The 27,551-nt window shown below is 42.2% G+C and overlaps 1 protein-coding gene across 4 annotated transcripts in view; it reads right to left on the bottom strand.

The window, feature by feature from the left end:
- The window catches only part of NOTCH2 (notch receptor 2), an 81,883-nt gene that overhangs the window by 46,845 nt on the left and 7,487 nt on the right, over positions 1-27,551 (bottom strand). For 3 of the 4 annotated variants that reach the window (XM_071751225.1, XM_071751227.1, XM_071751228.1), the window contains exons 2-5: positions 25,731-25,812; positions 15,483-15,742; positions 14,481-14,816; positions 7,949-8,071 (exon numbers count right to left, since the gene is read on the bottom strand). In XM_071751225.1, the coding sequence (XP_071607326.1) occupies positions 7,949-8,071; positions 14,481-14,816; positions 15,483-15,742; positions 25,731-25,812 (801 nt within the window). Of the gene's footprint in view, positions 1-7,948; positions 8,072-14,480; positions 14,817-15,482; positions 15,743-25,730; positions 25,813-27,099; positions 27,152-27,551 lie in introns of those variants that run through there. The other variant, XM_071751226.1, reaches the window with a different exon arrangement.

Below are 27,551 nucleotides of genomic sequence, written 5' to 3' on the forward strand. Positions count from 1 at the left end.
CCTTCTCTGAAAGAGGTGACACCTTTATATAGCCAGAACTGAAAGATACCTCAGTTGTGCTCTCAGTTGCATGTGTGTTCAGTAATGGTCTTCCCTGCTGAAGTATTAATTACAGTAGTTTCCTCTGAAAAAAAGGACTGAAGCTCAGCAATTTTTTCTTGTGGGACCTTTCTAAAGAAGTGAGATGCACCACAGCCCTCAAGAAATGTACATCTTTCCTGGGACCTCACAGCATCTTTCACCTATTTGAAACACACAACTACAGAACAGCAAAGCAGTAGCAGCCATTCCCAAACCTCAGGTGTTGGGGTTTTGGTTTTGTTTTGAATAGATTTATTCATCTTGGGCAATGGCAAATACCATCCAAGATACCATAAATTTTAAGAGCTTAATTTGAACAATTGAAGATGAACCTACAATTGTAGTAAGCAGACATCTGTGTTTATTTTAGGCTAATATGGTGGAGAAGAGAGTTTAATTTCATAACCACACTGGAAAGCATGTAGTGGAACTAAAAGGTTTTTACAAGGGATTTTTACAACCCCCCAATACAAAACTCTGGGCTTTAAGAGCCTTAACACATGCCCTGATCCATTAAATACTGCCATAAATTATTCCCCACAGACTACTGGGTAGAAAGGGCAGTCCTAACACAGCTCTTCACAGGTACTAATCCAAACAAACAGAACAAAATTCACTACAAATTATTAGTGATGCATTAAGTTTAATATGACAGCAGTAAGTGAAATGACTGGGCACAGGAGCAGGATAGAGAAGTAACCAGAAGGAAACAGACATCACCAAGCTACCCCTGTCCTTTGGAAAATCCAGTGTATCAGGGAAAGACCTAACAAGTGAAAAGATCTGCAAGGCAAAAAACGTTACCAGTTGGAGCCAAAACTTACAATGAAAGTTTCATATTCTTAAGCTATCTCAACAGCTCATCTTCAGTAATTATCCAAAGACAAATCACCTCATTCTAAGTACAAAGGAAGTGATAGAAAGTGCCAGAAACAAGCCAGCTGCAGATAGAACAACTGTTACCTATTACCCTCATCTCACACCCACCAACCCAACCTCACCAGAGTGGTCCAACTTACTTTGTTTTAGTGCCAGAAGCATGCAAGATGTACTGAAAACTCAAAAGCAGCTCCATGAGAGTTCATTTGGCACATTTCCTTGCAAAGAGCATCTCCCACCCTGGCAAGTCAGCAAAGGCACAAAGGTAGAGGTGGGATTGTCATCGGAATTGGATGCTGCCATTCTGTCATCACATCAGTTCAGTTGTTAACACCTCAGGTGTTTTATGACAGCTGCCTCCTAACCACAGCTTGCTGCTGGGAAATGGAAAGCAGCAGAAAACAAAGGGGAGGTTGCAGTAGGTGTTCCAGAATCTGTCCAGCCTGAAGTACTAAGGGTGCAGCTTTCAATGCCTGTGGAATCCCTCAGCTCTGCAAAACACTGGAATCAAGCACCGCAAGAGAAACAGAAAGCATCCAGGATAAACTTTACATCTGATGCTTCTGGACACTCTAACTTGGAGCTGCCAGTTCTGGAGCCTGCCACGTGCTCTCTCTTCCCTTTGTATCTGCCAGTTCAAACATGAAGGATGAAAAAGAATCATAATCCCTCTTGGCCTCTGTCAGAGAGCTGTCTCGTGGAGATACTACTGTAGTGACAGCAAACCACCAGCCAACTTGCCAGGTCTGGCATAGATGGACCTCAGCCAGTACCAAAGAAGCTACTGTGCTTTTTAATAAAGTCTGGAAAGGCACCAGAAAGTCTACCAGTGCTACACAACTGGGAAAGATGACTGCACCCCACAGGGGTCTGCCCCAGCCTCCCAAGTTCAGGGCTGCTCCCTGTGTGTTATGGACAGGGAGCATGTAAAGACTGCAAGCCCAGCAGTGCTCCCTGGCACATAACACTACAGAAAGTAGCAAGGATGTGTATTCTGTCATATAGAAAATGGCATGCTCCACATATCATATCTAGTGTGAGAGTTAGTTCCTCTGCATTCCAAGCCTCTAAATACTCCAGCAAGGCAGTGGGTTTTGAACACTAGGTTAGCACGACTTGTTTCTGTACCCTGAGGAAAGTGGTATCTGGCAAAGAAAGTTTTAAAAAACAAACAAAACAGAAAAAGAGAGTGCACCATCTTACATTAAAATGTTAAACATTAGCCTTTCCATGTTTATTCTCCCTTCTTAGCAAAGAAAAGTCATGCCTGCCCAGAGCTGAAGGCTGGGATTTTCATGGAAAACCACAGTAAGGAGCAAACATTACTCTAATTAAGTAGGAATCGAGCCCTTAACTCCCCTCTTTGAAAATTCCTAAAGCTCTGCAGAAAAAAGTAACCCTTGTGCTAGTCTTTAAGAGCATATGACCAAGCTAACAGCAATTTTAATTAAAAAGCACAGCCCTGCTGCCTGAAGAGCCTTTCTGCTCAAAACAAACATTTGTTTCTTAAGCTACCACCCAATGCTGGAGTTATTTGGTAGAGTCAGCAATGAGCAAACTGTGCTTCCCTTGAGACAAAGGTCTCCCAGATTTTAAAATATACATTTCACTAAAGACCCCCCCCCCCTTTCCAGGGGAAAACAAAGCTTAAATAAATACAACTGCCATGGGAGCCTTGCCTTCCCAGCCACAGGGGTAGGAATAATGAAAGGAGAGAGGCAAACAGTCCAAGGATGCAATTGAAACACTGTAATGTGGGTCTTCCAAAACCCACTTGAGTGTGGACACAGTGCACCCTCCAAACCCAGAGACTCATCCCACAACTCCTGACACAGCACTTCAGGAGCAAACCATGCCAAGATTTGGTATCCTAAACAGAGGATTCAAATCCTAACCTCTGCTGTGTGCCATTCCTGAAAGGTGGTTTGGGCTAATCATAGAGTCACGATGAGCATCTGAAACGCTGCCAATTTTCCACAGCTAAGAAGGAGTCCCCCTCAGCCAAGAAAAACAAAAGCATTTGGAGCATTTTATATCGTTAATCACTTTAGTTCCCGATTTCTTAAGTCATCTTTCTTGACACAAAGCTGTGCAGGCTAGGTCAACAGGTGCATTTTGAACAAAATCTTTATGTGAATTGTAGTCTGGAATGACTGAGCAGCCTCTAATCCTCACATGGTTTCAGTGTGCCCCAAGGACACCCTCACCTTCCACACAACTTTCCAGCCCTGGGCTGCCATCACTTCCTCTGCACCCACTCACCCGTAAGACCACTCCGTGAATTTTAAATTCCTGATCTCAGACAGGGGGGAAAAAAAAAAAAAGAAAAAGCGAAAAAAAAAAAAAAAAAAAGAAAAAGCAGCTGAACAGGATTTTTTACTAGATTAGTGAGTTAAAGTGGCATACTCCCAACAAATACCAGAGCCAGCTCAGGGGAAGGTGGCTGGGAGCAGGCAGAGACTGCAGAATAAACTGCAGAATAAACTTTATTCTGCAGAACAGCAGAATAAAGCAGTTTTCACATGGCATGGGCATTAGCCAGGATTTTTGGCTAATTCTGGCTCAAATCACACTTAAAACACACCCAATCACCTGGCCTGCCATGCACAGAGGAACAGATCTGTCTTTGACAAAAGCATCCTTATCTGTTTCAAAGAAATGAGGAGTTTTGTTACACATTTGCACCATAATCCCTTGAAAGGACCCAAATAACACTGGCTCTGACAAAGGATTTAGCCTGGGACAAGATAAAGTCATCCTTAAACAAACAAGAAAATCAGTTAAACAGGAAATATCTGGGGCAGTTTCACCAAAACACATCCGAGATTGTCCTGCCAGTAACAAATTTGAGGTTGACCATCATTAGAACCATAAGAAACAGAAAAATTTCCAAGATGATAAAAATATTAGTGACAGCAGGAATTCCTCAACATTGTTTCTGAAAGGCAACATTTTATCTATGGGGAAAAAGCAGCAAAATGGGAAAGAGAAGTAAATAACTGAACAAAAAAGGAGCAGTAAGCTCTGTTTGAGGTTCAGGAAACTGGACACAAAACAGCCTCTCAAAACTTTGATTCTAGTCACAAGCAGAAAAAAAAAATGTTAAAAAACTGCATAGTTATGTAGTCCAGCCTACCACCTGTCAGGGAATTACAGGAGACAGATGGTTAGCAAAAGGAATCAGCACAGATTCTGTTTCAGAAAAGGATGCTTCAATATTACTTTACACAAAACTATTCTTCATCAGATGCAATGCAGCTCTTGATTTTTCTAGCAAGGAAAGGGACTTCTTTCTCTAGGCCATGAAGTATAAATTATATTAACAAGCATAGCAGATCATCATCCACAGCATAAAGATTAAATGAAGACTAAAATTGCAAAATCCTCCAAGATTACTTGACTACCAAGAACAGTCATGAACACAGCACATATATACTGTTAAGTATTTTTTTGAAAATTTAGCATCCTTTTGCTTCTGGCTGACATTTATTTATAGACATGCATATTAGGGTCTTTTTATTTTTTATAGCAGCACACAATGCGTTCTAATCTTAAGGCCTCACTGGAAGCTTTTGGTTGAAAGTCTTCACTCTGACAGTTCCATGCTGTTGGGCTAGAAGCATTTATCATCACAGACTGCAGAAGAGTTGTTTGCTCAGCTCTCCCCTCCTCACTTAGAGATCATAGCAAATGTTATAAACCACATTTGTGCCAAGGATGGACCTGCACTTAGACAACACCTCCTTATTGCTGAATAACTTATTTTTAGTGTAGTTTACTCCTGTCAGCATCGGTTGAAGTTTAACCTTCTTAAATAAAATAAATATATTTAAGGAAAAAAACAAAAAACAAAAAAACAAAAACAAACAAAAAACAACAACAAAAACCCTCTCTCCAAAATTACTGTAGTAGTCCTCCATCTAACTTTTTTATTTTGTGCCTTTCACACCTCATGGCTCCAAGCTCAACATATCCTAATATCCTGAACCATCCTGGTCTCTAACTGAAGATGCAGGGAAGATGCTGAATGTCCACTCAATGAAGCAAGGACCTTTATTGAGCAAAAGCAACATTATAGATACAACAATTAAATTCTTGATGGCCAGCTGGCCAAGAGCAAAGCCACCTAGAGAAGGGCCCAAACACAGCCCTCCAATGCCATCACAAGCTTTCAGTCTCCAGAGACACTAAAATCCACATTTAAAGTGCAGAGGAACAGCTACCATTAAGACACCCTGTGGATTACTGCCTGACATGTATCAAACATCTGCCAACATAAGCACTTATCACTACTTCTGAGGTTACCCATTATCTGCTTCCAACATGGAAACTGGGATAATTCATTTCAAACAGGAGAGTTCAGTTGCCCAAAGGCTCCAAAATTCATAGTTCAAACAGCTAAGCTCCTTTTTTCTAAACAGTTCTATTTCCAAACTGACCTGACTCTTGAAGTCTATAAAGCCAGGGGCCTTAAAAAGCCATCATCTAAACCCACTGCTGTGCTGATAACTTCACCATAAACAAAGGAAATTCACAGAAAGCTCACTCCATCACATGGCTTTAGAAAGCCCCAGCAGCAAAAGGCTCCAGGAGTTCCTCTCTCCTTCCAGGGATTCACAAAGGGAAGCATCCTTCATGCACACCAGGTTTTCTTAGAGAGATTGTCCACACAGAGGACAGATGACACAAGGCAAGGTGACAACACAGGTCTAATGATTTTTCCCAGTGCTTGTTATTCAGAGCCTCTAAGAGAGAGGGAACCAACAAAAGAGCATCACAAAGAACTTGAGTGGTTGATCAGAGAGAGAATCTACCACAAAACCCAACAGAATCACAGCCTATTTCCACCAAGGTCTCTTCCAGGTGAGCTGCAGAAGTCATCCCTAGCTGACAGCAGCCATCCACTGAAATCCTGTAAGCCAAACTGAGTTGACAATGCCTTTACAAAACAAAATAATCCCTTCTAGGTGCTACACTTTACACACTCATATCCTCTATGCTTTGGGAATAAGCCTGAGATTAATTTACTACAGACAGATGCTAGTAGCTACAACAAGGTTTATTTCTGTGATGTGAAGCAAGATTGTAGGGGTCACTGAAGGGTTGTTGGCTCCACACCCAAGCTCTCTTCATGTCTTCCTTTGCAGGTTTCACTTTCTGCAGGCTTTAAGGACATAGAGGCAGAGAAGCAGAAAAGAAGCAAGGGGACTTGGTCATTAAGGGGAGGACTAATTTTCCCCTATTTACACCTTGTTTCAATAAGCTGTGTAAGCCATGCTGCATTTCACTCTTATGTGGTTTTAACTTTTTTTTTTTTTTTTTTAAATTAGAGGGTCCTTAACTGGCAGCCTCCTTTGCAGTCAATAACAACTGATTTATGAGTGATGCTTCCTGAGAAAAAAAGCTAGAACAATATGAAATCTGTTTTCTAGCAGTTTATCTTCTCACAGTGCATTTGTCTGAACTACCAATCACTACAGATGTTCTAGTTTCAAACAGAGTATTTTCTAGATACAGAGAAAAATGGGCTAAATGTTCTTCAGACTCTTAGGAGCTAGTTCAAGTCAGTTCCAAAACAAGTGCCCCAGTATATGTTATGAAAGGAAAAAAATGAAAATTGAGTCAATGCCTCAAGTTTTCCAGTTCTAGGGCTGTTTTTTTATTTACTCTTTTACAAGAAGGGCAAAACTATACTCAGCTGAAAAAGTGTGCCAGCTAAGAATGACTAGTATGACTCAAAAAACAAACCCAAAACTGGAGGTATTTGTTTATTTTTGAGGTATGGAGACATTTTGTGACTACAGATGGCATTGAATTTCCTGTAAGCTGCTTCCTTAAATCATGCATAACACTTTCTTGAAATTGACACTTTTCCCCTCTACAGACTCAAGCAGATTCATTTACAAAACAAAAGCAGCTTTTGCTAGTCAGAGCACTCCAGATAAAAATCAGTCACAGCAAGAAAAATATTGTAGCAAAACCAGAAACTGCCCTTCCATTTGCCCACCACCAGTTGTGGTGGCTTTGATGCAAACCATTTTCTTTTAAGGGTTCCACTGACATCTGCCCCCCAGACTACAGAACAACTCTCAGACGTGAGCTGCATTCAGCCATACACAACCCCAGCTGTACACTGGGTGAAGACCACAAGTCCTGTATTCCATGCAACCATAGAATGGTTTGGGTTAAATAGCTCATCCAGTTCCATCCCCCTGCATGGGCAGGGACACCTCCCACCAGCCCAGGATGCTCCCAGCCCCATCTAATCTGGGCTTGGACACTGCCAGGTTCCCCAGGCAACCTGTGCCAGGGTCTCACCACCCTCACAAGCAAAGAATTTCTTCCTAATCTCTAACCTCAATCTTCCCTCTTCAAGCTTTAGACCATTTCCCCTTGTCCTCTCCCTACACCCCTCCCCCCCCCCCCCCCCCCGGTGACCAAAGCCCTCCCCCAGCTTTCTTGTAGCCCCTTCAGATATTGGAAGGTTGCTCTGAGCTCACCTGGGAGCCTCCTCTTCTCCAGGCTGAACAACCCCAATCCCTCAGCCTGGCTTCCCAGGGAGGTGCTCAGCCCTTCATTCAGAGCATTTCAGTGGCTCTGCTCTGGACACCTTCCAGGAGCTCTGCGTCCTTCTGATGTTGGGGACTCCAGAACTGGACACACAACTCCAGGTGGGGTCTCACAAGAGCAGAGCAGAGGGGGAGAATCCCCTCCCTCTCCCAGCTCTCTGTGCAGCTTTGGATGCAGCCCAGCACACAGTTGGTTTCTGGGCTGGAAGCACACACTGATGCCTCGTCCTGAGCTTCTGCTCCACCACCACCCCCAAGTCCTTCTCCTCAGGGCTGCCCTCAACCCTTCCCCCCAACCTGTCCAGGGTGCATACGACTGCCTCGACCCAAACACAGAACCTTGCACTTGGCCTTGTTGAACCTCACCCATTCCCATAAATCCTGCCCATCCCATACAGGAATGTTCCCCGGGTACCTACCTGTCCACTGCGGGGGGCAGCGGCAGTTGTACGTGTTCACCCCATCCACACAGATGCCCCCATTCTGGCAGTTGTGGTTTGGGCAGTCATCAACGTTGTGCCCACAGACTTCTCCCTCGAAGCCTGGAAAAGCAGAAACAGCACCATGAAATGGGCTTCCAACCTCCTTTGAAGAGAACTCACCCTTCACATAGCTTCCCCCTTTCCTTCTTTACCACTTGTTAATCTCATCCTAATCAGTGCAGCACACTGACCAAAGACTTTGCTGAATACCTTTGCTGGTAGCCTGAAGGTCAGATTACCCAGTTTAAATCCTGCTGCTGTGGGTAGATGGCCAAGTATGTTTTCACCACCAAAAGGACAAGGGGATTTTTTCTTTAAGTGATTAATAAGCACTGCCATTCAAAGCAAACAAAGCAAAGGCTGAGATTTAGCATACTATGAAGTGAACTCATCACTGTCCACAAAGCAGCAGTCAGAGCACCACCCAGGACAAGTTATTCCCATGGAAAAAAAAAAAAATGCCAGGTGTTCACTTTATGAATACCTCAGCATACTTCATACACTTTGGCTACGTCAAAGAAAGACCTTCTGTGCTTTGAAAATGAGCTTCCAAATTTCTGGTTTGGCCCTATTCAGTGTTACACAAGTCAGTCATCAACAAATCAGCCACCACCCTGAGGAGGCTTTTATACACTAAGCTCTAATTGAAAAGCAGAAGACACCAGACACCCTTCTCCAATGAAAATCAAAGCTTCTGATGAATGCAAAAGTGGCAAATCCCATCCTTGCCTAGAGCTCTCTCTCCTCTTAGGAGAGGTGGGGACCATTAGGGAAAGGAGTCACCAATAATCCATCTTCCTCTCAATTTCCCCTGCTAATTTACTTCATGTTCCATTAAATAAACCTGCCATTTTTGCTGGATGAGAGAGAACTATTTATCAAAGCACAAGTGGATGCATGATAATGTGGATGCAGTAAATGATTCCACATGTGTTAATTTGAAACATCAGCTCTGCCTCTTCACTCCTTTGGAATGTATATTAACATGACACAGTCTGCTCATCCAAAATTATGCTTTAGCCCCTCTGCTTTTGATGCCCTGTTCCAGACGCTTCCTTAACATCTGCATCAAGCCACAGAGGCCCTGGAAGCAACATCTGGTCCCATGCAGATCGTGCTGTGTGGCAGATGAGAGACTGCAAAGCTCTGAAGCAGCTCTTCCAGGCTACTGCTACTCTCAAGAAACTTCAGATGATCCCTCTGCATTCCCAGCTCTTCAACTTCTCCAGTACTACAGGTAGGAGTCAAAAGGGTAGTGCTGTTGCTAAGCTCTATCAAGTGCATTAGGGAGAAGAAAAACCAAAAAAAAAAAAACCCAAAAAAACCCCCCAAACAACTGCATTAGTAAACCTGCTCCCTTCAAAGCTCTTCCCATAGACACAGCAGATTTTGTGGCAGCAGGGAAGGTTAAAAGGAACAGGAAATATACCATGGTTAGTCTGAATCCTAAACATCCCAGCAGTGCCCTTCTGGCAAAAGAACTAAAGAACAAGTCCCAAGGAATACAATGAGCATCATCTCACTATATTTAAAGCTGTATAAATCTAGCATGCAAGACAGGGGTGTCCTCTCCTTTTCAGCTTGAGGAGAATCAGCTCCCTGACCGCAGATTGCACTCATGCCAGCAATGTGATCAGCATGGAAAATCCACCCAGAACCACAAACTCAAAAGGTTTAAGTTCCTATCCTTTCAGCTCAAACAATATCAAGACCTGCCCTACTTTCTAGTAAACAAATTCCCGGCAGCAGGCATTTATTTAAAACTCTTTCACTGTACTGCACACCAACTGAGAGTGGCCCAGTGATTAAGTAAAAATAAAGCATGAAATAGTAAAACCTCACCAAGCCCTTGTACATTTTCACATTTTAACCAGCTATACTATCATCCAACAGCTGGTCCTCAGGGATCTCATGGAAATGCAGAAAAAATAAATCCCACACAAAGAACTGGAGGATACTAGTGACAGCAGAATAGAAATGAACAAGAGCTTACAAGAAAAAAAAAAAAAAAAAAAAAAGAAAAGAAAAAGGGACGTAGTAAAAGGTTCAAGAGAAATGGCACACAGCCAAGTGCACTGAGTCAAAATACATTTCCAAGGGAAAGGGAATCGGAAAGGGTTGAAACGGTGAAGATGACACTATTTTGAGTGCACAGCTGAAGAAAACAAGTTTCCTTTTTGGTAACTTCCCAACTCCCAAATTCCCTTTAAATTTGTCTTACTATGAAGAACAACTTTGGCCTAGTTTCAGAACATGTAAAAGCTGTAAAGGCATGGCTTTTGTATTCTCTTCAAGCTGAACTTACCCCGCAATATTGCAATATGCTTAATTTGTAGGTACAACTGTACTAGTGAAGTTTAGCTTTCACTCATAAAAGCTTTCACTCATAAAAGCAGTCCTTTATGTTCCTAGTTTGGGCCAACGCACCTACATTTGAGCACGACGAGCATCAAGTGTCTCTGGGACACATGAGCTTCTATTAAGCTGGGTCCCAGGATGTGATTTTGCACTTGCATAACCTGACTCTTTTCCAGAAAGCCAGAGAGTTCACTGCTGGGATGTATTTGGACACCTGACACTGCTTCCTGTCCCCCCCTGTGCTGGGACTCGCATGTTGTCCTTTGCTTTCTCCCTCCAAGAGAACACTTTGCAATATATATCCTGACTTTTGCTCCCTATCTTCAAGCACAGCAAACTAAGGAATGAGAACCTCAAGGGGAAAAGCTTTCCCACTGCTAACAGCATGTTGTTCCTCCTCTAGTACACAGAGGGACACAAGCAGATAACTTCACTCTAACGTCATCTGCAATCTCTGGCCCATCCCAGGAAGCCATATTCAGTTCTCTACAAAACTTTTAACTTATTTCAAGCTCTAAAAAACACCTCGGACTTTCTCCCGGACCGTGTATTCCTGGAGGTGGGAAATCGTGACAGATTTATTATACCAGATGTGGGAAATTAGAGCAGATGACAAGAAATTAGAGAACTCAGAGTGCTAAAACTGACCTGCCTCGTTTTAACACAAAAGTGAGTTCCTGCACACCAGGTGCCTGCACCCAACTCGGACAGTTCACCTTCTTGAAATAAACGGGAGAGGGGCTGCTCCATGCTAAGAGAGCCAACTCACCCAGAGCAGAGATGCACCCCAAGCCCACCACCCTACAGCTCATCTCTAGACCCCAGCAAGCTGGTTCTCTCCCTCCACAGGGGATTCTCAGCCTGGCTGTAGGACCCCAGCCCTGATGCTCACTGCGTGGGGCAACGCGAGGCTCCGCTACAACCCGGTGTGAAGTTACTTCCTCTTCCCAGGAAGTGTTCCAGCTCTCACTAACAGCCTGCTCCAGCCTGACAGATCGTTTCCTGAACAAGCCCTTGGAATTCCCTAGGGTCCTTATCTTAGTTAATGGGTAATTATTTTGATGGATAACAATGAATAATCACTTTCCCAGCTAAGAACTTCCTCTATTGACTTGTTTAACATTCCATTAAAGGTTAGTTGCCAAATGAGCTCCTTTTTTGTCCAATATTTATAACTCCAAGCCCAATCTTACATTTAAAGGAGCTGCTAATGCTTCAGGTTAAATCTGTTTCACACAAGCATTGTTTTTTATTACAACTATCTGCTTTGACTGACCTGACATGCTCACTTGTCTAGAATCTTAGCTAAGTCAAAGGCCAGAGGAAAAATTATTACACCTAGATGGACAGAAAATAAGTTACCTTCCATACAGATGTAATCCTGACAGTATATATAACTCTTCACTTACACTTGCCAGCAAATGCTGAGCTCTTCCAATACAAGACTTCATGAATTACCTAATGCAAGAGGTGTTTGTGTAAATCCACAAGTAAAATGGGAATCTGAGAATTTAAAATAGCAGCTTGACTTCACTGGGGATAAACAGCACTTGCATAAACAGAAAGAGATGCTGTGACGTATAACTCCAGGTTGTAGAATCTTTCCATATTTTCAAGTTCTCATTCTCATCTATTTTTACAAAAAAATGAAATTACTCCAAAGTAAAGAAGAAAACATCCAGAGGAGAAATTAACTTATTTGGGGGCCAGTCCGGGAGTAACCTAAATATGCTGAAATAGCTTCTTGGGCAAAATAGCTTTCTTCAAAGCTGTTTCACAGGTCACAAGATGCAAAAATGTATAAAAAAAAAAATGCTCCAGCAGTTCAAGATATAACTGCCTCCTGCCTCTACGGCCATAGCACTGAGCTCTGGTCACATCCTAAGGCAGTCCAGAAGGAAGGGCTGAAGCAATTCCATTTATAGTCACAGTATCATTGACATTGCTCCAAATCAGAGAAGGAGTCTGAAGAGGAATTTCTAGTCCCTACTCTTGGCACTCTCTTCCAGATGAGCAGGCCTTGTTCACATCTTTCCTGGGTGTAACAGACCACCATTTCTCTTCACTCTGTTGACCTTTCCTTCCCAGACAGAACCTTTTCCAACACTTAAGAGATATTGTGCTGCACACTTGGCTTGTACAGGATAAAAAATGGCTGGGTGCCTTGTCTTGGTCAAAGAGTTTAATGTAAGCATTTTGGCTTCTCCAACCTCCCTCTTTTTTTGCTGTTTGGCAAATTACTATTAAAAAAGCACAAAAAAAAACCAAACCCCAAAACTAGCAAAACAATATGGCCAACTTAAACAAATACAGGAAATACAGAAGTGAAGGCTCTCAAAGCCACATGAACTCAGCCCCACCATATACATTGTGTAACAGGTCAAAAAAAGCAGCTAATAATCCAAAATGTGTGTGAGCAGTGTGGGTGTGTAACTGTTACTATAGTAATCACATTTTCATTTCCTGACCATAGCTTAGCCAGCCCACACGTTTGTCTCAGGGAAAATGTGCTCCTTCCCCATCTCGTGCCCCTCTAAGTCATGAAATCAAACTGTCTTATCAGCTTCACAGGAACAAGGCCTTCATCTTTCTCTCCTCTTCCCCCACCACGCTGCTCCTGCATGAGATCTTACACTCTGTAAGCTGGCTAAACAGATCTGACTTTAAGAAAACTCTCAGACCAAGCCTGTTAATCCGCAGCTACTTCGTTTACAATTTGCTTTTAAAAAGATGAGCAGCAGAAAACCAATAAATTCCCTGAGAGTAACTCTGAGTTAAGATAAGAGCATTCTCAAAGACCCAATATGCACAAGCCCTGTTTCTTCAAGCATAGCTAGAAATGGCTGCTTTCACATGAAAATAAACATGATACATCCTTCTATTTTAAGAGCAACTTTCTTAAATTCTTCAAAGTCACATGCTTGCTTAGACAACCCAGAAAATTGTTGTGCAGGCCCTAGTTAAGGTTGGCAATGTACATTTAAGGTCATTTCAACCAACACTTCAAGACAAAGGTCTCCAAAAAGAGAGTATTCTTCATTCACAAGTTCTAAATGTTCTTTCCACACATATTCCTGACTCCAGATAATCCTCATGAGAAGGCAATCACTCTACATTCCTCCTAAATAGTATAATGGCAGCTACCTCTTTCATTTAAATAATAACAGAGAAATGCTTAAGGGAAGAGAGTTTACTTTTCTGGATTACCACACACCAAGTGTTCCTGTGCCAAACTGCAATACACTTAAGTAGGAAGTCTAGTCAAAAGCATTTCCAAACAATCAGTTTCCCATGGACCGAATTACTCAGTAAAAATATATCAGCCTAAAAAAAAAACCTTGATATACAAAGACAACTAGTACTGCCCTGCTGTCAGCATGACAAATGGGTATGGAAGAGCAGGACTAAATGGGACCACCAGGTTCACAACCAGGTGATTTTTAGAGAGAGGTGCTGTGGAGACTGGAGCTCAGCAACCAAAACCAATACAGCCCCATGAGTAAGCATCTTGCTGTGGATGAACTCATGGTAGCTATCACCATCAGAAAACAAGCAAGCATAATTAATCTGGAGGTATTACAGAACAAAAAGGGTGTGGTAAGTTGGAAATGATATATTGCAAAATTTGGAGGAATTGGAGGACAGAAAAGGAAGGGAACAAAAACTAGTGTGTTTTAAAGAGTAAAGACTGAGAAGTAAAAAGACAAATGGTGATCTTCATTCAAGCACCGTGGCCATTACTGACAGAAAATTACATATTTATAGGGGTTGATGTTCATGGAATTTGGCATTCCAAACAGGCATTAGGAGATACCACCGTAATCTCCTTGAACCTACCAAGTAGTTCTGATCTGTTTGATTCTATGCCTACACTTAGTTTCCAAAAAAAAAAAAATCTGTCATTTCTAGCTTTCTTCCCATTTCTTTTCTTCCACATTATGAAATCCTGACTCTCAGAAATTAACACACTAGCAGAGCTTCCTGCCCTGTTGAGATTTCTGCCTTCAACCTGATGTTACACCCGTATCACGCAGAAAACCCAGTAAGAGTTTTCAGAACAGAGACAGGAATGCAGTGACAAGACCACAAAACTTGAAGCAGCATCATTTACCTGGCAGACAGTTGCACTCGAAGGTGACATCACTTGTTTGATGACAAGTCCCTCCATTCATGCAGGGGGATGGGGAACAGGGCACGTAGACGCTCTCACAGCGATGCCCGGTGTAGCCCGGCCTGCACTGGCACCGGTATGAACCAGGCAAATTGACACAGGTCCCACCACGGTGACAAAGGCCTGGGGTGGCACACTCATTCACATCTCTCTCACACCTCTGGCCAGTGTAGCCAGAGAGACAGATGCAGGAGAACTTATTTCCAGAGACAATACATGTACTTCCATTGGCACAAGGTTGAGAGGTACAGGCATCGATCCACTGACAATCCTTTCCTGTAGGATCAAGACAGAGCACTCCATTAATAACAAGGAAACCTGTATTTCCTTCATGCTACTGCAAAGTGATTGTTATTCTAAATCTTATTACAGGAAGATTTATGTCTGCATTTTACAGTATTATATTTGAAATTAAAATCAATTTGCTGGTTATGGTACAAAGTAATTTTATTTACAGGGCAGCAGAAAGATACAGAATGTTGTGATTTATAAAAATAACCCATGACCTGAAATCATACTACAAACTGACAGTAACTTTTCTTCTTCCTTCATGAATGAAAGTGAGTTTCCATGCTTCTCCTCAGGCACCCAATTATAGTTTTCCCATAGAAAGATTTTGTTGGCCAAATTTACTTCATTTTTTCTAGAAAGTAGACTCTGAACTCAAAGTGCAACAGCCACTCCAGAGTAGCTTCTGCAGCGAGTTTTCCCACGTGGATCACTCCACAAGATCTAAATGTTTTTCTGCTTATGTGTAGAGGGTAGAAAGTTTGATTCCCAACCCCCCCTTTGCTTTTTTTGGTCATGAAATAATTTAGACAACTTCTCATTTCCTGTGCCGGAGCAAGGAAATTTGTGAGCGCATTACAACCACCCCAGAACATTCTATGAAGCAAGAATTAACAAAGAAGGGAGTCTGGAGGTACAAACACTGAACCCCACCTGTGTAACCTGGAGGACAGACACACTCATATGTTTCCTGGCTGTGGGGATGACAAGTTCCTCCGTTTAGACAGGGCTGGGACACATAGCAGAGGTGAGATTCAGAGTATTGACAATCCTCTCCTGTGAACCCTGGAGCACATTTGCATGTAGGTTTTCCTATCAGGGATGCAGTTTCACAAGTTCCCCCATTCTTACAGGTGTTGCTTTCACAGGGGTTTCTGTACTGACAGTAGTCTCCAAGAAAGCCTTCTCGACACCTGCAAGAGAAAAGAATTTACTCACAGCACATTCACCCCAAGCTTTGCTGTCCTGGGAAGATAGCAGGAATGAAGTCCTATCATCATCACAAGTCTTGTAATTTGCCATAATTAGTGGTAATAGTAACAGTCCTAATCGCTAACGTCATAGATGTAACAGGGCCTTCCTCTGGGACTGTCCCAAATGAGATGACTGAAAACTTAAGTTCCGATTGTGAAATCACTTATTACAAAACAAATACATAAATACTGCACACACGGACACAGCAAATGCAGGAACTTCTTGTCTCTTCAAAGCTTCAGTAAAAGCCTAAGTGTTAAAGAACTGCTCAGTAACAATGAATTCCTTGCACCTACTCCCATTCTAATAAACATTCTTTTTGAGAAGGAAATAGGTATGAACATGAGGTATGAACATGAGGTATCATCCGCCTTCCAAAGTATCTATAAACCTTGTACAAATGCAGCATTTGAGGGCCTGGAGATCTGCAGCAGATTCTCCACCACCAGACTCCCATGAGACAGGAATATATTGTTATCTTCATGTTAGTCAGTGCATCTGGGACTGTGACATGCTGAAGCCTGCACTAAACTGCAGTCAGGTCTCCCACGCCCCTGGTTGGCACCCTAACGACAAGGTCGTCACTCCTGTCTCCCACAGAAAAACAAGTACACACATGCTAGCTAAAACTAGGCTAATATTTTATACAAAGCTCTGTGATTGCAGTTATTTCTCTCTAACCTAAACTTGTGTCAATACAGTCTGACTACACTTGTCAGCTGCAATCCATCTTTTCGCTGGCCTTTGTACTATGAATTTTCTATTTAACTTGCAGCAAAACGGGGCCCAGGCAAGCAAGCCTGCAAACCCCATCTTTGTGTCACCCACAGTTCCACCTTTCAGGTAGCAGAAAGTTTAAGAGTGTATGCTGAGTGAAAATAACACCTAACATACAGAACAGGGCTGTCCACTTGCAGGTTTCTTTTTTTCCACAGCACAGCTGCATAGCTGTATGCTTTAACTGGTAAGTAACCCAAGATGTGAAAAAAAATCAGTGATGGACTTTAAATGTGCTTTGTTTCACAAAAGGAGAGGTGCAATTATTAAATCAATGGGTCAAATCCAAAGGGAGGAGATCCCAACTGCAAGAAATAGACAAAGCCTCTAGCTAGACCCAAAATGAGAATGGAACACCAAGAAACTGCTTTTTCCTTATGTATTTAAAAGTGTATCGTGGGAAAAAAATAACACCACAAAAAAACAACCAAACAAACAAAAACCCAAACAAAAAACCAAAGAAACTCACAACCCAAAAACCCAACAAAACAAGCATAAAACCTTCTCCCTAACTGGACAGGCCTTAAAATTTAGTTTAAGAATCACAGACCAGTCACAAAGCTGTATTTTTAAAGAATACTACAGGGATCTGCCTTTGATCCTAAGCTAGTCAACATTTCTACCTATGAATAACAGTGGGAAGACATTCATGCTGGTCAAATACATAGGGTAAGGGAATTTTCAAGTTCTTGATAGAGAGTAGTAACACAAACTGCTCAACAAGGCAATCATCATGCAAAGTGTGCTTTAAGCACTGAGAAGTCGTACATCTAGAAACAAAACATATTCAGCATTCTCCCCAAAACAGGAGAGATAAGATTTGCTCTGGGGGTTCCTAACAGTCAGCTGAATGTGAATTCCTAGCGTGACAGTTTGAGCAGGAATATTTTAGTTGTTAATTATATTTTAGTTGTGCAGAGAGCAAGTATCAAGTAGAAATGAGATGATGCTACACCCGATACCTGCATGGCACTGCCTTTACTGGACCATTAAATCAGTTCTGGTGTCTGCTCTTTAAAAAGGAAGAGCTGAAATGAATTCAAAGATAACAGTAGTGATTAATAGAAAACTCTTGACACTATGAAAAGCCCAGGTGGTTCAGTCTTTTTATCAGAGGGAAAAGTGAAGGTGCCAGTTTACCAAAAGCTCCAAGTACACACAGAGAAACCCAGAGTTAACAATAATTCCCAACCTAGAAAGTACAGAGATAACAAGACTGAGCAGTTAGAAGTTCCAGCGAGATAAACTGAAATTAGAAACGGGGTAATACTGTTTTCTTCAGACACAGGCTTATACACAGCCTCTCAGCAGTGAGGGGAAACAACTGGAACAATGCGTTTAAGGTTGCAGTGGAATTTCTCCATCACTCATGCTTGTTTAAAAGAACAGCAGGATTGGCTGCTTCAGGAAGAGCATGCACACTAGTTCAAACACAGCTATTCCAAGAGCTTATTACCCCAGTTACGCAAGGGGTCATTACTAGACGACCACAACTGTTTTTTCTCATGTTAAAATTTATTAACTAGCTTTATCCCCATGTCTTAAGCAGGCAAGTCATATAATAGATGTGCATAATGGTAATTTACCATTCCCCACACCCAAATTAGGCTCCTTTCACCATACCTTAAGACTTTCAACTTTGGAGCCAAGAACAGACATGAAAGAGTTTTTTTGCAGGGCAAGGCACGATTAAAAGAAGTCACAGAAAGCAAATCCTGAGACTCTACCACTTGCAGACTATTCCCTGCCATTTGTGCCACCCTCAGCAGAAGAGCTGAAGGCTGTCATTCACCACGAGCCCCTGTCACCTCAAAGAAGAAGCGATTTTGGGGTATTCTGGTACTAACCCATGGCAGTTTTATGGGCTTCCCCTAACACCCTAACCCCCTCCTCGATCCGGGTTGGAAATCGGTCCAAACGCCAGCGGGCTACAGCGTGGCTGTGGAGAAGCTCCATCACAGAGAAATCTGGCACCAAGCAAGGATGACTGTGCCAGAAGCTGGAGGACTGCTCAGCTCCCACGGCGTTCAAGCCTGCACATGGTGCACTGGCTCACTCTGCTTGGAGGCTGTCTGGGTAACTACAATTAAATCCCGTTTCTTGACATCTATGTGTGTAAAGTCACACGGAGGCTCAGTCCCAGAGGGCTTGGAAGATCTCATTGCAGGGATTTCTCTTGGTTTCACCACCACCCGTGATGGGGGAGTTCAACACCTCAGCTTTCTTCAGCATCACCAGTAACACCAAGCTCCTGGGACTGGCAGCAGTAGGCACAGGATTTCTCTTTCAGAAAGAAAAACAAACCAGAATTTCACAGAACCCCACCTCGGACATCTCATCTCGCAAACAAGAAGCCCTCCAACACCACCCACCACTCCCAACAACTAACAAAATAAACCAAAACACACCTAAAGAGAAGTCCTAAAGTGCTTTTTTTGCTGAAAGGCTGTAAAACAAACTAAAAAGTCTAGAGGAACATCTCAACGTTTTGTCCACAAGCAAAGAAAACACCAAAATAATGCCCACTCTCCCACCTCCCAACAACTGGGGATACTGGAAGGTACATTTCACTGTTGCTCCTGACTAACAGGGAGGAGGAAGCCTAAACACTTATTAATATTGCTGGGATGATTTAAAAGGAGAGCTGAGACCTATGCTCTAAGATGACACTTGAAACCATCACCCACAAATGGCCCAGCATTTTGTATACAAATGTTCTGGTGCAAAGTTGAAGGGAGCTCCAAGACCAGGCTTGTTCTGGTATCTTCTGAGGCTAATCAGAAAAACATGAGGGAGCACTCCAGCAAAAGCTCTTTTAACTTGAGCTCTTTATATTTGGAAGGACAAAGCCTTACAGAATCTGCCAGAGAAAACGTGCCTGCCTGTGGGAAGATGGCAGGTCAGGTATACACAAACCTTTCATGCACCATTTTGTCCTCCTCCTGGAGAGGTGCTTGGTCCCAGTTAGGCAATTTTCCCCTAAAACAACTTAGTGCAATCATATCTGAACATTAGAGAAGAAAAAACCTAGAGTCCAGATTTTCAGTCATGCCTCCTTTCATCATTTGTTTCTAGGCACAAACGCTAATAAATTTAGTTCTAAATGTTGGTGCAGACAAAAAGGCAAATATCTGCCCCTGATTCATGTTGGGCACTGCGTTGCTTCTCTAAAAATAGAGGCAAACACTGGAAAACCAATGTCTAAGTCCAGACTTCTTTAAAGGATGTGATTCTCCTCAACAGAAACCCCAGCTTGCCACCACCCCTGCTCTCATCCCAAGCTACTCTTTCAAGTTCTCTTTAGGAGGAAAAAAAAAAAAAAAGCCACTTCTCTACAGAGCAGCTTAAAATTGTAGCAGCTTGTGTCAGCTCCAAATGACATGCTCAGAACAGGATACCAAATCTTTTCCAAATAAAAGCCACTGTTTCTCCTCAGTTTTCCATCTAACACTCAGAAACAGAAACAGGAAGATAAAGTTTGTTCTGGCACTTTCTGGAAGCACATGAGGTTTCTTAACCTACTTCAACAGGAATTTAATCTTTTAAGAACAAATTTCACATACAACTTAATTCAAATCATGATTTCTGAGAGCTCCAGAGTTTGAAATGGGAAAATGTCCTGTGGGCTGCATCAGCTATGCAGCTGCTTCTAATTAAAGCTTCTCCTTTACTCTCTCTGGGCTACTTTCCAGCACAAATACTTTAGTCAGAGCTCAGCCCATTTTTTTTTTTCCTCCTCCTTTTCAGCTTCAGCCTGCATTTGCCTTAGCTCAGGCTCTTAGAGAGCTAAACAAGAGACATAAAAACAAAATGAAGGTATTTATCCAAATCTGAAGTATCCCCAGAGCTGCATTCACTCCACCAACCTAACCCTACAAACCAAAAGTAGAAGACTCACAAAACCTGCATTTTTGTCTCTTCTGCCACAAAACTACATTGAAATCACCTCCCAACACTTAGCTCCCTCTTGCTTTCAAAAGGCTTCTGGAAAATACGTCTGGCCTGTTGGAAAAAACTCCTCATCAGCTGTACTATATTTGCTTGGGCACAATTCATAGGGCAGTTTCTTCAAATGCACCTTCTAGACTGGTTAAAAGAGCCTTCCAGATGTTTGGTTTTCATGGGAGTTTCCTATTCAGGCCCGGTGATATCATCTGGAGATGCACAGAAGGAAACAGCTGCTTTTAATTTAAAATGCAAAGAATTTCCTAGTAGTCTTGCTTCTCCCAACCCTCCCCCCTCTCCTCTACTCAACCCAACACTCCATTCTCTTTGATTGGAAGATGCTTCAGCAGAAGGGGGGCAAAAAAATGCAGTCTGGTGACTAGCGTGAGAAGGGGCTCAGTTCCTCTGCTACAGATTTTAACCAGACTTCCCTCTGGCTCCCGGGTTCTGACTCCCACACCTACATCTCCTCTCAGGAGGGAGAACAGGATTCTCTGGTTAGCTTTACAAAAGCTCCTTCCCATGTCTCAGGGCTCCCATTTATGCGTCAGACTTGGAATGCAAACGATGGGATGGGACAGCCGCTCTGTTCCGTGTTTAAAGCAGTACAGGGCTTTTGTTCCTCATCCACAGAAAGTTTTTCCACAGTGTACCCACTCCACAGCATACCCAGGAGTGAAAGAAACCTCAGTCTGAACAGGCAAGGCTTTAATTCAGCATTTGCTGATGATCTGAGCAGCTTTTGGCCTGGGCAGGTAAATCACGACAGAAAATTCCGACTCAAATCACTCGTCTGTCCCCAGATTGGAAGCTAAGTGTGTGTGTACTCTTCCCTTTTTCCTCTGCTCTGGTCTCCAGGGTCTCCTTTAAATTCTAAAAGGAGACAGAAGGAAACGGGAAAGGGCAGCCCATTCTCAGAAAGGGACAACTTTTCAACTTTTGCATTTAACCTCTTATGGAAAACTCTCAGACCTCATCCTGCTGCTAGGTCCCCTATGGGCATTCCCCATTCACTGGTCTAGGAGCTATGAGTCTCTGGAGATGGATCCTGAGAACATATTTGCTGCAGTCTTGGAAGCAGTTCTGCAGTCTGGGACCTTGCCTTCAGCCCCAGAAGTCCTCTTAAATTAAAAATTCAAAAATTAATATCCAGCTGGAAAGAAAGGTAGGTCAAAAACCTGGCAAGGAGGTTGGAAATACCAGGGGTTAGAACTGGACAGAAGCCCCTTACTGCCATGCTGTTGTTGGTTTGAGGTTCTCCTGCTGTCACTCCAGGAAAAAGAAGGAAGAACTGTACCACACAATACAAATACAAGCAACATACAATATAAAAACAATATACAATATAAAAAATATAAACCACTATACAAACAATAAAAACAAATACAATACAAACCCCTTCAAACTGCAAGAAAAAAGATATACGGGAGCACACAAAGCTGCACAGATCTTGATAGCTTTGGGCATGAAAGGTTGTGCTAAAGGACTGTGCTTTTGGACTCATCCAACTTCAGAAGTCTGTATTTAGTCTAAGGCCAGCAAACAAGCCATGGTTGCCACTGTAGTGTTTTAGGGTATTTTTCTCCATATTTTGTTGCTTGTTTTTTTTTTTACCATCATGCACCAACAAAAGACACTGCTGTTAAAGTAGTACTTTGGTTCCTACAGAGGTTGCTGGGCCCAAAACGTGCAAAAAGTCCCCAAAATCCATTTTTTAAATCCTACAAAGCACAGATTTGTGCTACGGAAGTAGCAAGGCCCAGTTTCTTCCCTAAACCTTGGAGCATCCCTACCCCAACTAAATTCCTTCTCACTTCCACTTCTCTCCCTGGTACAATCTTATTTCTGCTCCCTGTCACCAGGGCACAGGGGTGGGAAGCTGGGAGAAGCCACAGCTGCCAGATGTGGCGAAACCAGTTAAAATAATCTTTATTTCAGAGTCCTGCCCTGCTCTGGACTGCCCAGTTCTGCATCCACCTGCAGCAGAGCAGACTCTCACACTCAGGAAACAGAGGGCAGCCTTGCCAAAATCTCTGCTCTGCTTGTCCTTGAAACAGCTCCCTGCACCTTCTCAGCTTGCCTGTAGCTGCAGAAATATTGCAAGTTAGTAGTACAGTCCCCCAGACTACTCCTCCTCCTCTTGTATTCCCAGTCATCTAGCAGCAGGGATGTGAGAAAGGGTTTTCCTGTGATTTTCTCAGTGAGCATTAAGCAACAAGCAACTGTTATCCTGCTTCTCTGCTAGATATGAGTGTGCAAGAAGGCACCCTCACACTCAAAAATGTGCAAAAGCCCACCTGGAGATGCCTTGAGAAGGGGAAAAAAATCCCTCACAACTAGGAGAAAGAAAAAAAAAATTAAAAAATGCTCACTTCAGTGCAACCCAAAGCAAAATCCCAAACTGAAACTGCCTCTTGTCAAAGCAGGACCCAAAAAGCTTAAGAGTGACAGATCCCCTTTGCATTGCTACTGCAGAGACACCCACATCCCATGCAATAAGGGCTGTGTCCTCCCCATGCTGGTCACTGAATGGCCATGGAAAGATCTCTCCGACAAAAATTCTGCCCTTGGAAGACGCAAGCACAGGAATGCATAATTTTCTAAATATAAAATCAAGGTCAAAGAAGGGCAGTAATTCTATCAACCAGTGCCACAAAATGAGAGCCATGGGCCAGCAGTGTCACCACGGGAACGGAGCTACTTACAGGGTGCTTGCAAGAGCAATCTGATAGAGATCCAACTCTGATTTCCTTACAAGGGTCACAATTGCTGTTCCCATAACAGAAGCCAGATGCACAAGAATAAAGGTTTCTGCTGAAAAAACTAGTTCTCCCTTTTAATGGAGTAGATGCCACAGGGCTTTCTGACAAAGAAAGCTGCTCCAGCACTAAGCTGTCAGTTGCTGCTTTGCCAAATACCTGGACGAGATGTTTGGTTATCAGAGCTGACGTTACTCATGTCTTACTCATCACTTACTATTATCTCTGATGCAGGCCTTCCCTCAGCTGCTTGTTTGTTTCTTACAGACAGCAGGATTAACTAGATGGCCTGACCACATGCTAGAACAGACAACTTGGCCAAAAGGAGGTACAGAAAGAGGAAGAGAGCCTATTATAACAACTTATTGCCCAGCAGAGGAAGTACTGCAGAAAACTTGAAAAAAGTGGAAGGGGTGGAGATTTAGCTAGGCAGTGAGTGATCCTTCAGAACTAAAAGCCTTGCTTTGGTTCAGTTTCCTGAACAAAACATTTCTACTCTTACAGCCACCAAAAATTCAGAAAGTCCTTCAGGTTACTACACCAGATACAAAGTTCCCCTACTCAGAGTTCCTCATAGTGCAGGAAAAAAAAAAAAAAGTTAAAACCAAAACAGGATGCTAAGAATCAGCCTGCTACAGGCAGAGAGTCTACAATTGAGGTTTTTTGGCTATTTTAAAATTCTTTTCCGGAAAAAAAAAAAAAAAAAAGTTTGAGACAGAACTAGAGAAAAGGCATAAACTAATCTCTGTATGCAGGCCTTTCTATTGACCTTTCCATTTGCTCTGGCACATGCAAAACTATTACTTGAAGGAGGGGTTGGTTTAAGATCCGCAAGAAGACTTGCGAGAAAAGGAAGAAGGTAACATTAGAATTATAAATTACTCTGTGCACTAAGAAAATGTGTGGTCAAAGCTGCTACTGTGTTAAGGGAAATGTGTTTAGATCTGGACTGCACTAAGAACAGTGAACAGAAGTTAATCAGATGAATCTACTAAACAATTACTTATTGTTTTTTTACAGTCAAAGACGTGGCTAAGACAAACACACAATTTGGAGAAAATATCCTTAGGGAGGTACACGTGGCACAACATCAATATCAGTTTGTTTATTGGCTTCATGGTGACCCACATACTTTGAGTCCAGACTAACAAGCTTAAGTATGTGTCAGAAGACCTACTAACATCACACTGGTTCTTGTTTCAGGCTCAAAATATAGGTGAAAAGCAGGAAAAGTTCCAGCTTTCTTTTCAGAAGGGCAGCTTGTTTCTGTTGACAGCAATATAAAGCCATGGACAGAAGAAGACAAGGAATCTTTTACTCAATGGCTAAAAATTTGATTTTTAAAAAAACCACAACAAAACAACAGGGAATAAAAAGTTACATATTTGCCTATGGCCTTTCTGCACAGAAGGTATTGATTTGAAACTGAGAAGAATCTCAAGTTAGATTGATTTCTTCTCTGAGTGCCACAGGTGCAATTCAAGTAGATTGAGTTTTACATATCACATTAACAGAAAGAACTAAAGGTTGTTGCTAGGGCAGGTGGATGTGCAGAAAGGGGTGAAGAGCAGACCTGTATGTTAGCCAAGCTAAATCAAAAGGACAAAACTCACCAGTATTCAGAGAATTTTAGAATTAAGAGGGATTTAGCATGCTAAAAAATGGCACAACTAGCACTGATGAAGTAAAAAAAGGCTTAGAAAATAATCCATTTACTGCAGACAGTAAAATAACCCTGTCCAGCAGGGAGGATTTCTTTTTCCAAAATATCAGTTAAAAAAAACAAAAAAACAAAACCAAACCTAAATACTGCAGTTTGAAAGGTGAATGCATTTCAATATATGTTTGACAGACACCCCACACTCTGCCAGGGCTCCTGCTTTCCACCCAGCAGCAAAGTGAAGGCACCACGAAGATGGGTGTCAGCGTTTACCAAAATCAATTATGTGATAAAGACAAATGTGGGTGTGTTTGGGGTTTTTTGTTAGCTTGTTTTTGCAACTCCCACATATTACTTGCATATTACATCACGTGGAAGGGAACTGGCACGCTTCAGAATGCACAGTAGTTCTGAAAAAACTCCAAAAGACTCAATTTGTGGCTGAAGCTTTACAAAGTAAGGCAAACTGTAAGATGGAGAGCAAGTTCCAAGCTAAGCTGTGGGTCTGGAAGCAGCTTTTACCTCTATGATCACTTCACTTCCTAAACTAATGCAAAGAAATCAAACTGGTAAGATCCAAACCTGAAAATCTTAACAAAATCTCCAGATTTCTTATGTTACAAAAGCTAGCACACCAGAACAAATAAACTACCAAGAAGCAACATCTGTGCAAAAACTGAATGCACCAAATAAGAATATTGTAACAATTAACAATTCTGTGTCTGGCTGGGACACTGAATGAAATCAGACAGGCAATTAAATTGATCAGAAATTAAACCAACTTACTTGCAATATCCAGTACCATTCTGATATGGAATGCACTTTCCCTCATTAACACACGGCCTGGAATCATCCATACACTGCAAAGCTGAAAGAAAAGAAAACAACAGTCAAACCAGTAGCCATACATGTCAAGTCAAAGCTTCATTAGCATGTTCTGGGGAATGAAAATCTCATAGTGGAAAATTGTACATGACTGGAACAAAAACAAAGACACTATCGTGTAGCTTAATTTAATCTCTGGCAGCATCAAAGAAGAACAAAATAGATTTGTTCATCAAGCAGCTAAAGGTTTCCAAAATTTCTCTTCCATGTGTTTCCAAAGCAAAGCATGCAGTAGCTTCAGCTAGCACCAAAGACATTTGTGTCAGCACTTGTGTGTTTTGGGTTGTCACCAATTAACACTTTCTGATCAAAAGCCTGGACTGAATACTCCTAAATAAGAGGTAACTACTCCTAAGCCTTCTTTCACAATATTTTGTCTCAATTTTTTTAGGTTTTCTTCTACTATCTCTAGGGTCACTTGACAAATAAATATGGGCATCTGTCCCTCAGAAGCTCCAGTTCTGTCTCCTGGCCACCAAACACAGACAATTTCCTGCTTTTATGGATCCCATTTTCAAACCTTACTGCATTTGCATTTAGCCAATCTTAGTTAAAAACATCTAGAGGCATCAACAGCATCCAACCACCCAAACAGCCCACTTGTGTTCCAGGTGCCGTATGGCAGATTGCCTTGTTTTTGTTTTTAAGGATGGTTTAAAGGCATTAAGGTATTAAATTTTCAACACAAATTCAGCAGGAAGCATCAGGAAAAAACAATCCAAACCACCAGCAAGGTTTAAATGCTGGTGATTAAGAAATGGGGCTGAAATACAGAGGAGTTAATGCATGAGTTCAGAAGTTCTCCCTGCCCAAATTTGGTCCAGCCATTAGACAGCTTGGAAGAGACTCCAGTTACTGTCATCCAGGGCTCAAAGTGTTATTTCTCAGTAACCCTGGAGCATATAAACAGGACACATACACTATGAGGTACCATAGGAGCATTTCATGCTTGCAGTCCCTATGGAGAATATAGTTAAACAGCTTTAAATACATACGTAGTTAAACATAATTAAACCCAGCTGCCCAGAAAATTATCAGTATTTCCCACAATATGACTATGCCTGCTTCTGTTAGCTTGATTTTTGAAAAAGGGGCACTTGGACAGGGCTGCTTCTGCAGAGTTCTCAGGAAATGAACAAAATTCCACTCTGAGCCCCTCTCAGATAACCCCTGAGGTCAGGGTTACTAAGCAACAGAAATATTAACACAGATTTTGCATGGTGTTCCCCCCCCTCAAACAGCAGCCAAAACCCCTTACACTGATTTGCACCTGTCTGACAATTTTTCATCCCATTTAACAGCAACATCCATGAAACTTTGACTCCAAAGCTCATCTGCTTCTGTCTAACACTGCAGCAGTTTGTTTTCACAGCAGGAATTAGCTCCAGTTCTCACGGCTCAGTTACACTGCGTTCCAAGAGAAACTGCAGGAGAACCTGTAATGATTCAGATTCCTCCTTACCACCTATGCTACCTCCAAAAAAAAAAATGAAAGAGAGGAAGGTTAAAATGAGCCTTACCACATTTCACAGAACCCACAGGGCAGGCAGAGTTGGGATTTTCATCTCCCTACCTTGAATTTTCATTCTTTTCACACCCATCAAGCCAGTGAAGCAAATACTCAGACAATTATTTCTTTTGTGCCCGTGCTTTCAAACACAATTTTGTAATCTCTTCAAGTACCCACGTCCCCAGTGAGAACTGAGCAGCCAGTTGATTTTG

This window comes from Heliangelus exortis, chromosome 8, assembly GCF_036169615.1.
Source record: "Heliangelus exortis chromosome 8, bHelExo1.hap1, whole genome shotgun sequence".
Classification (NCBI taxonomy): Eukaryota; Metazoa; Chordata; class Aves; order Apodiformes; family Trochilidae; genus Heliangelus; species Heliangelus exortis.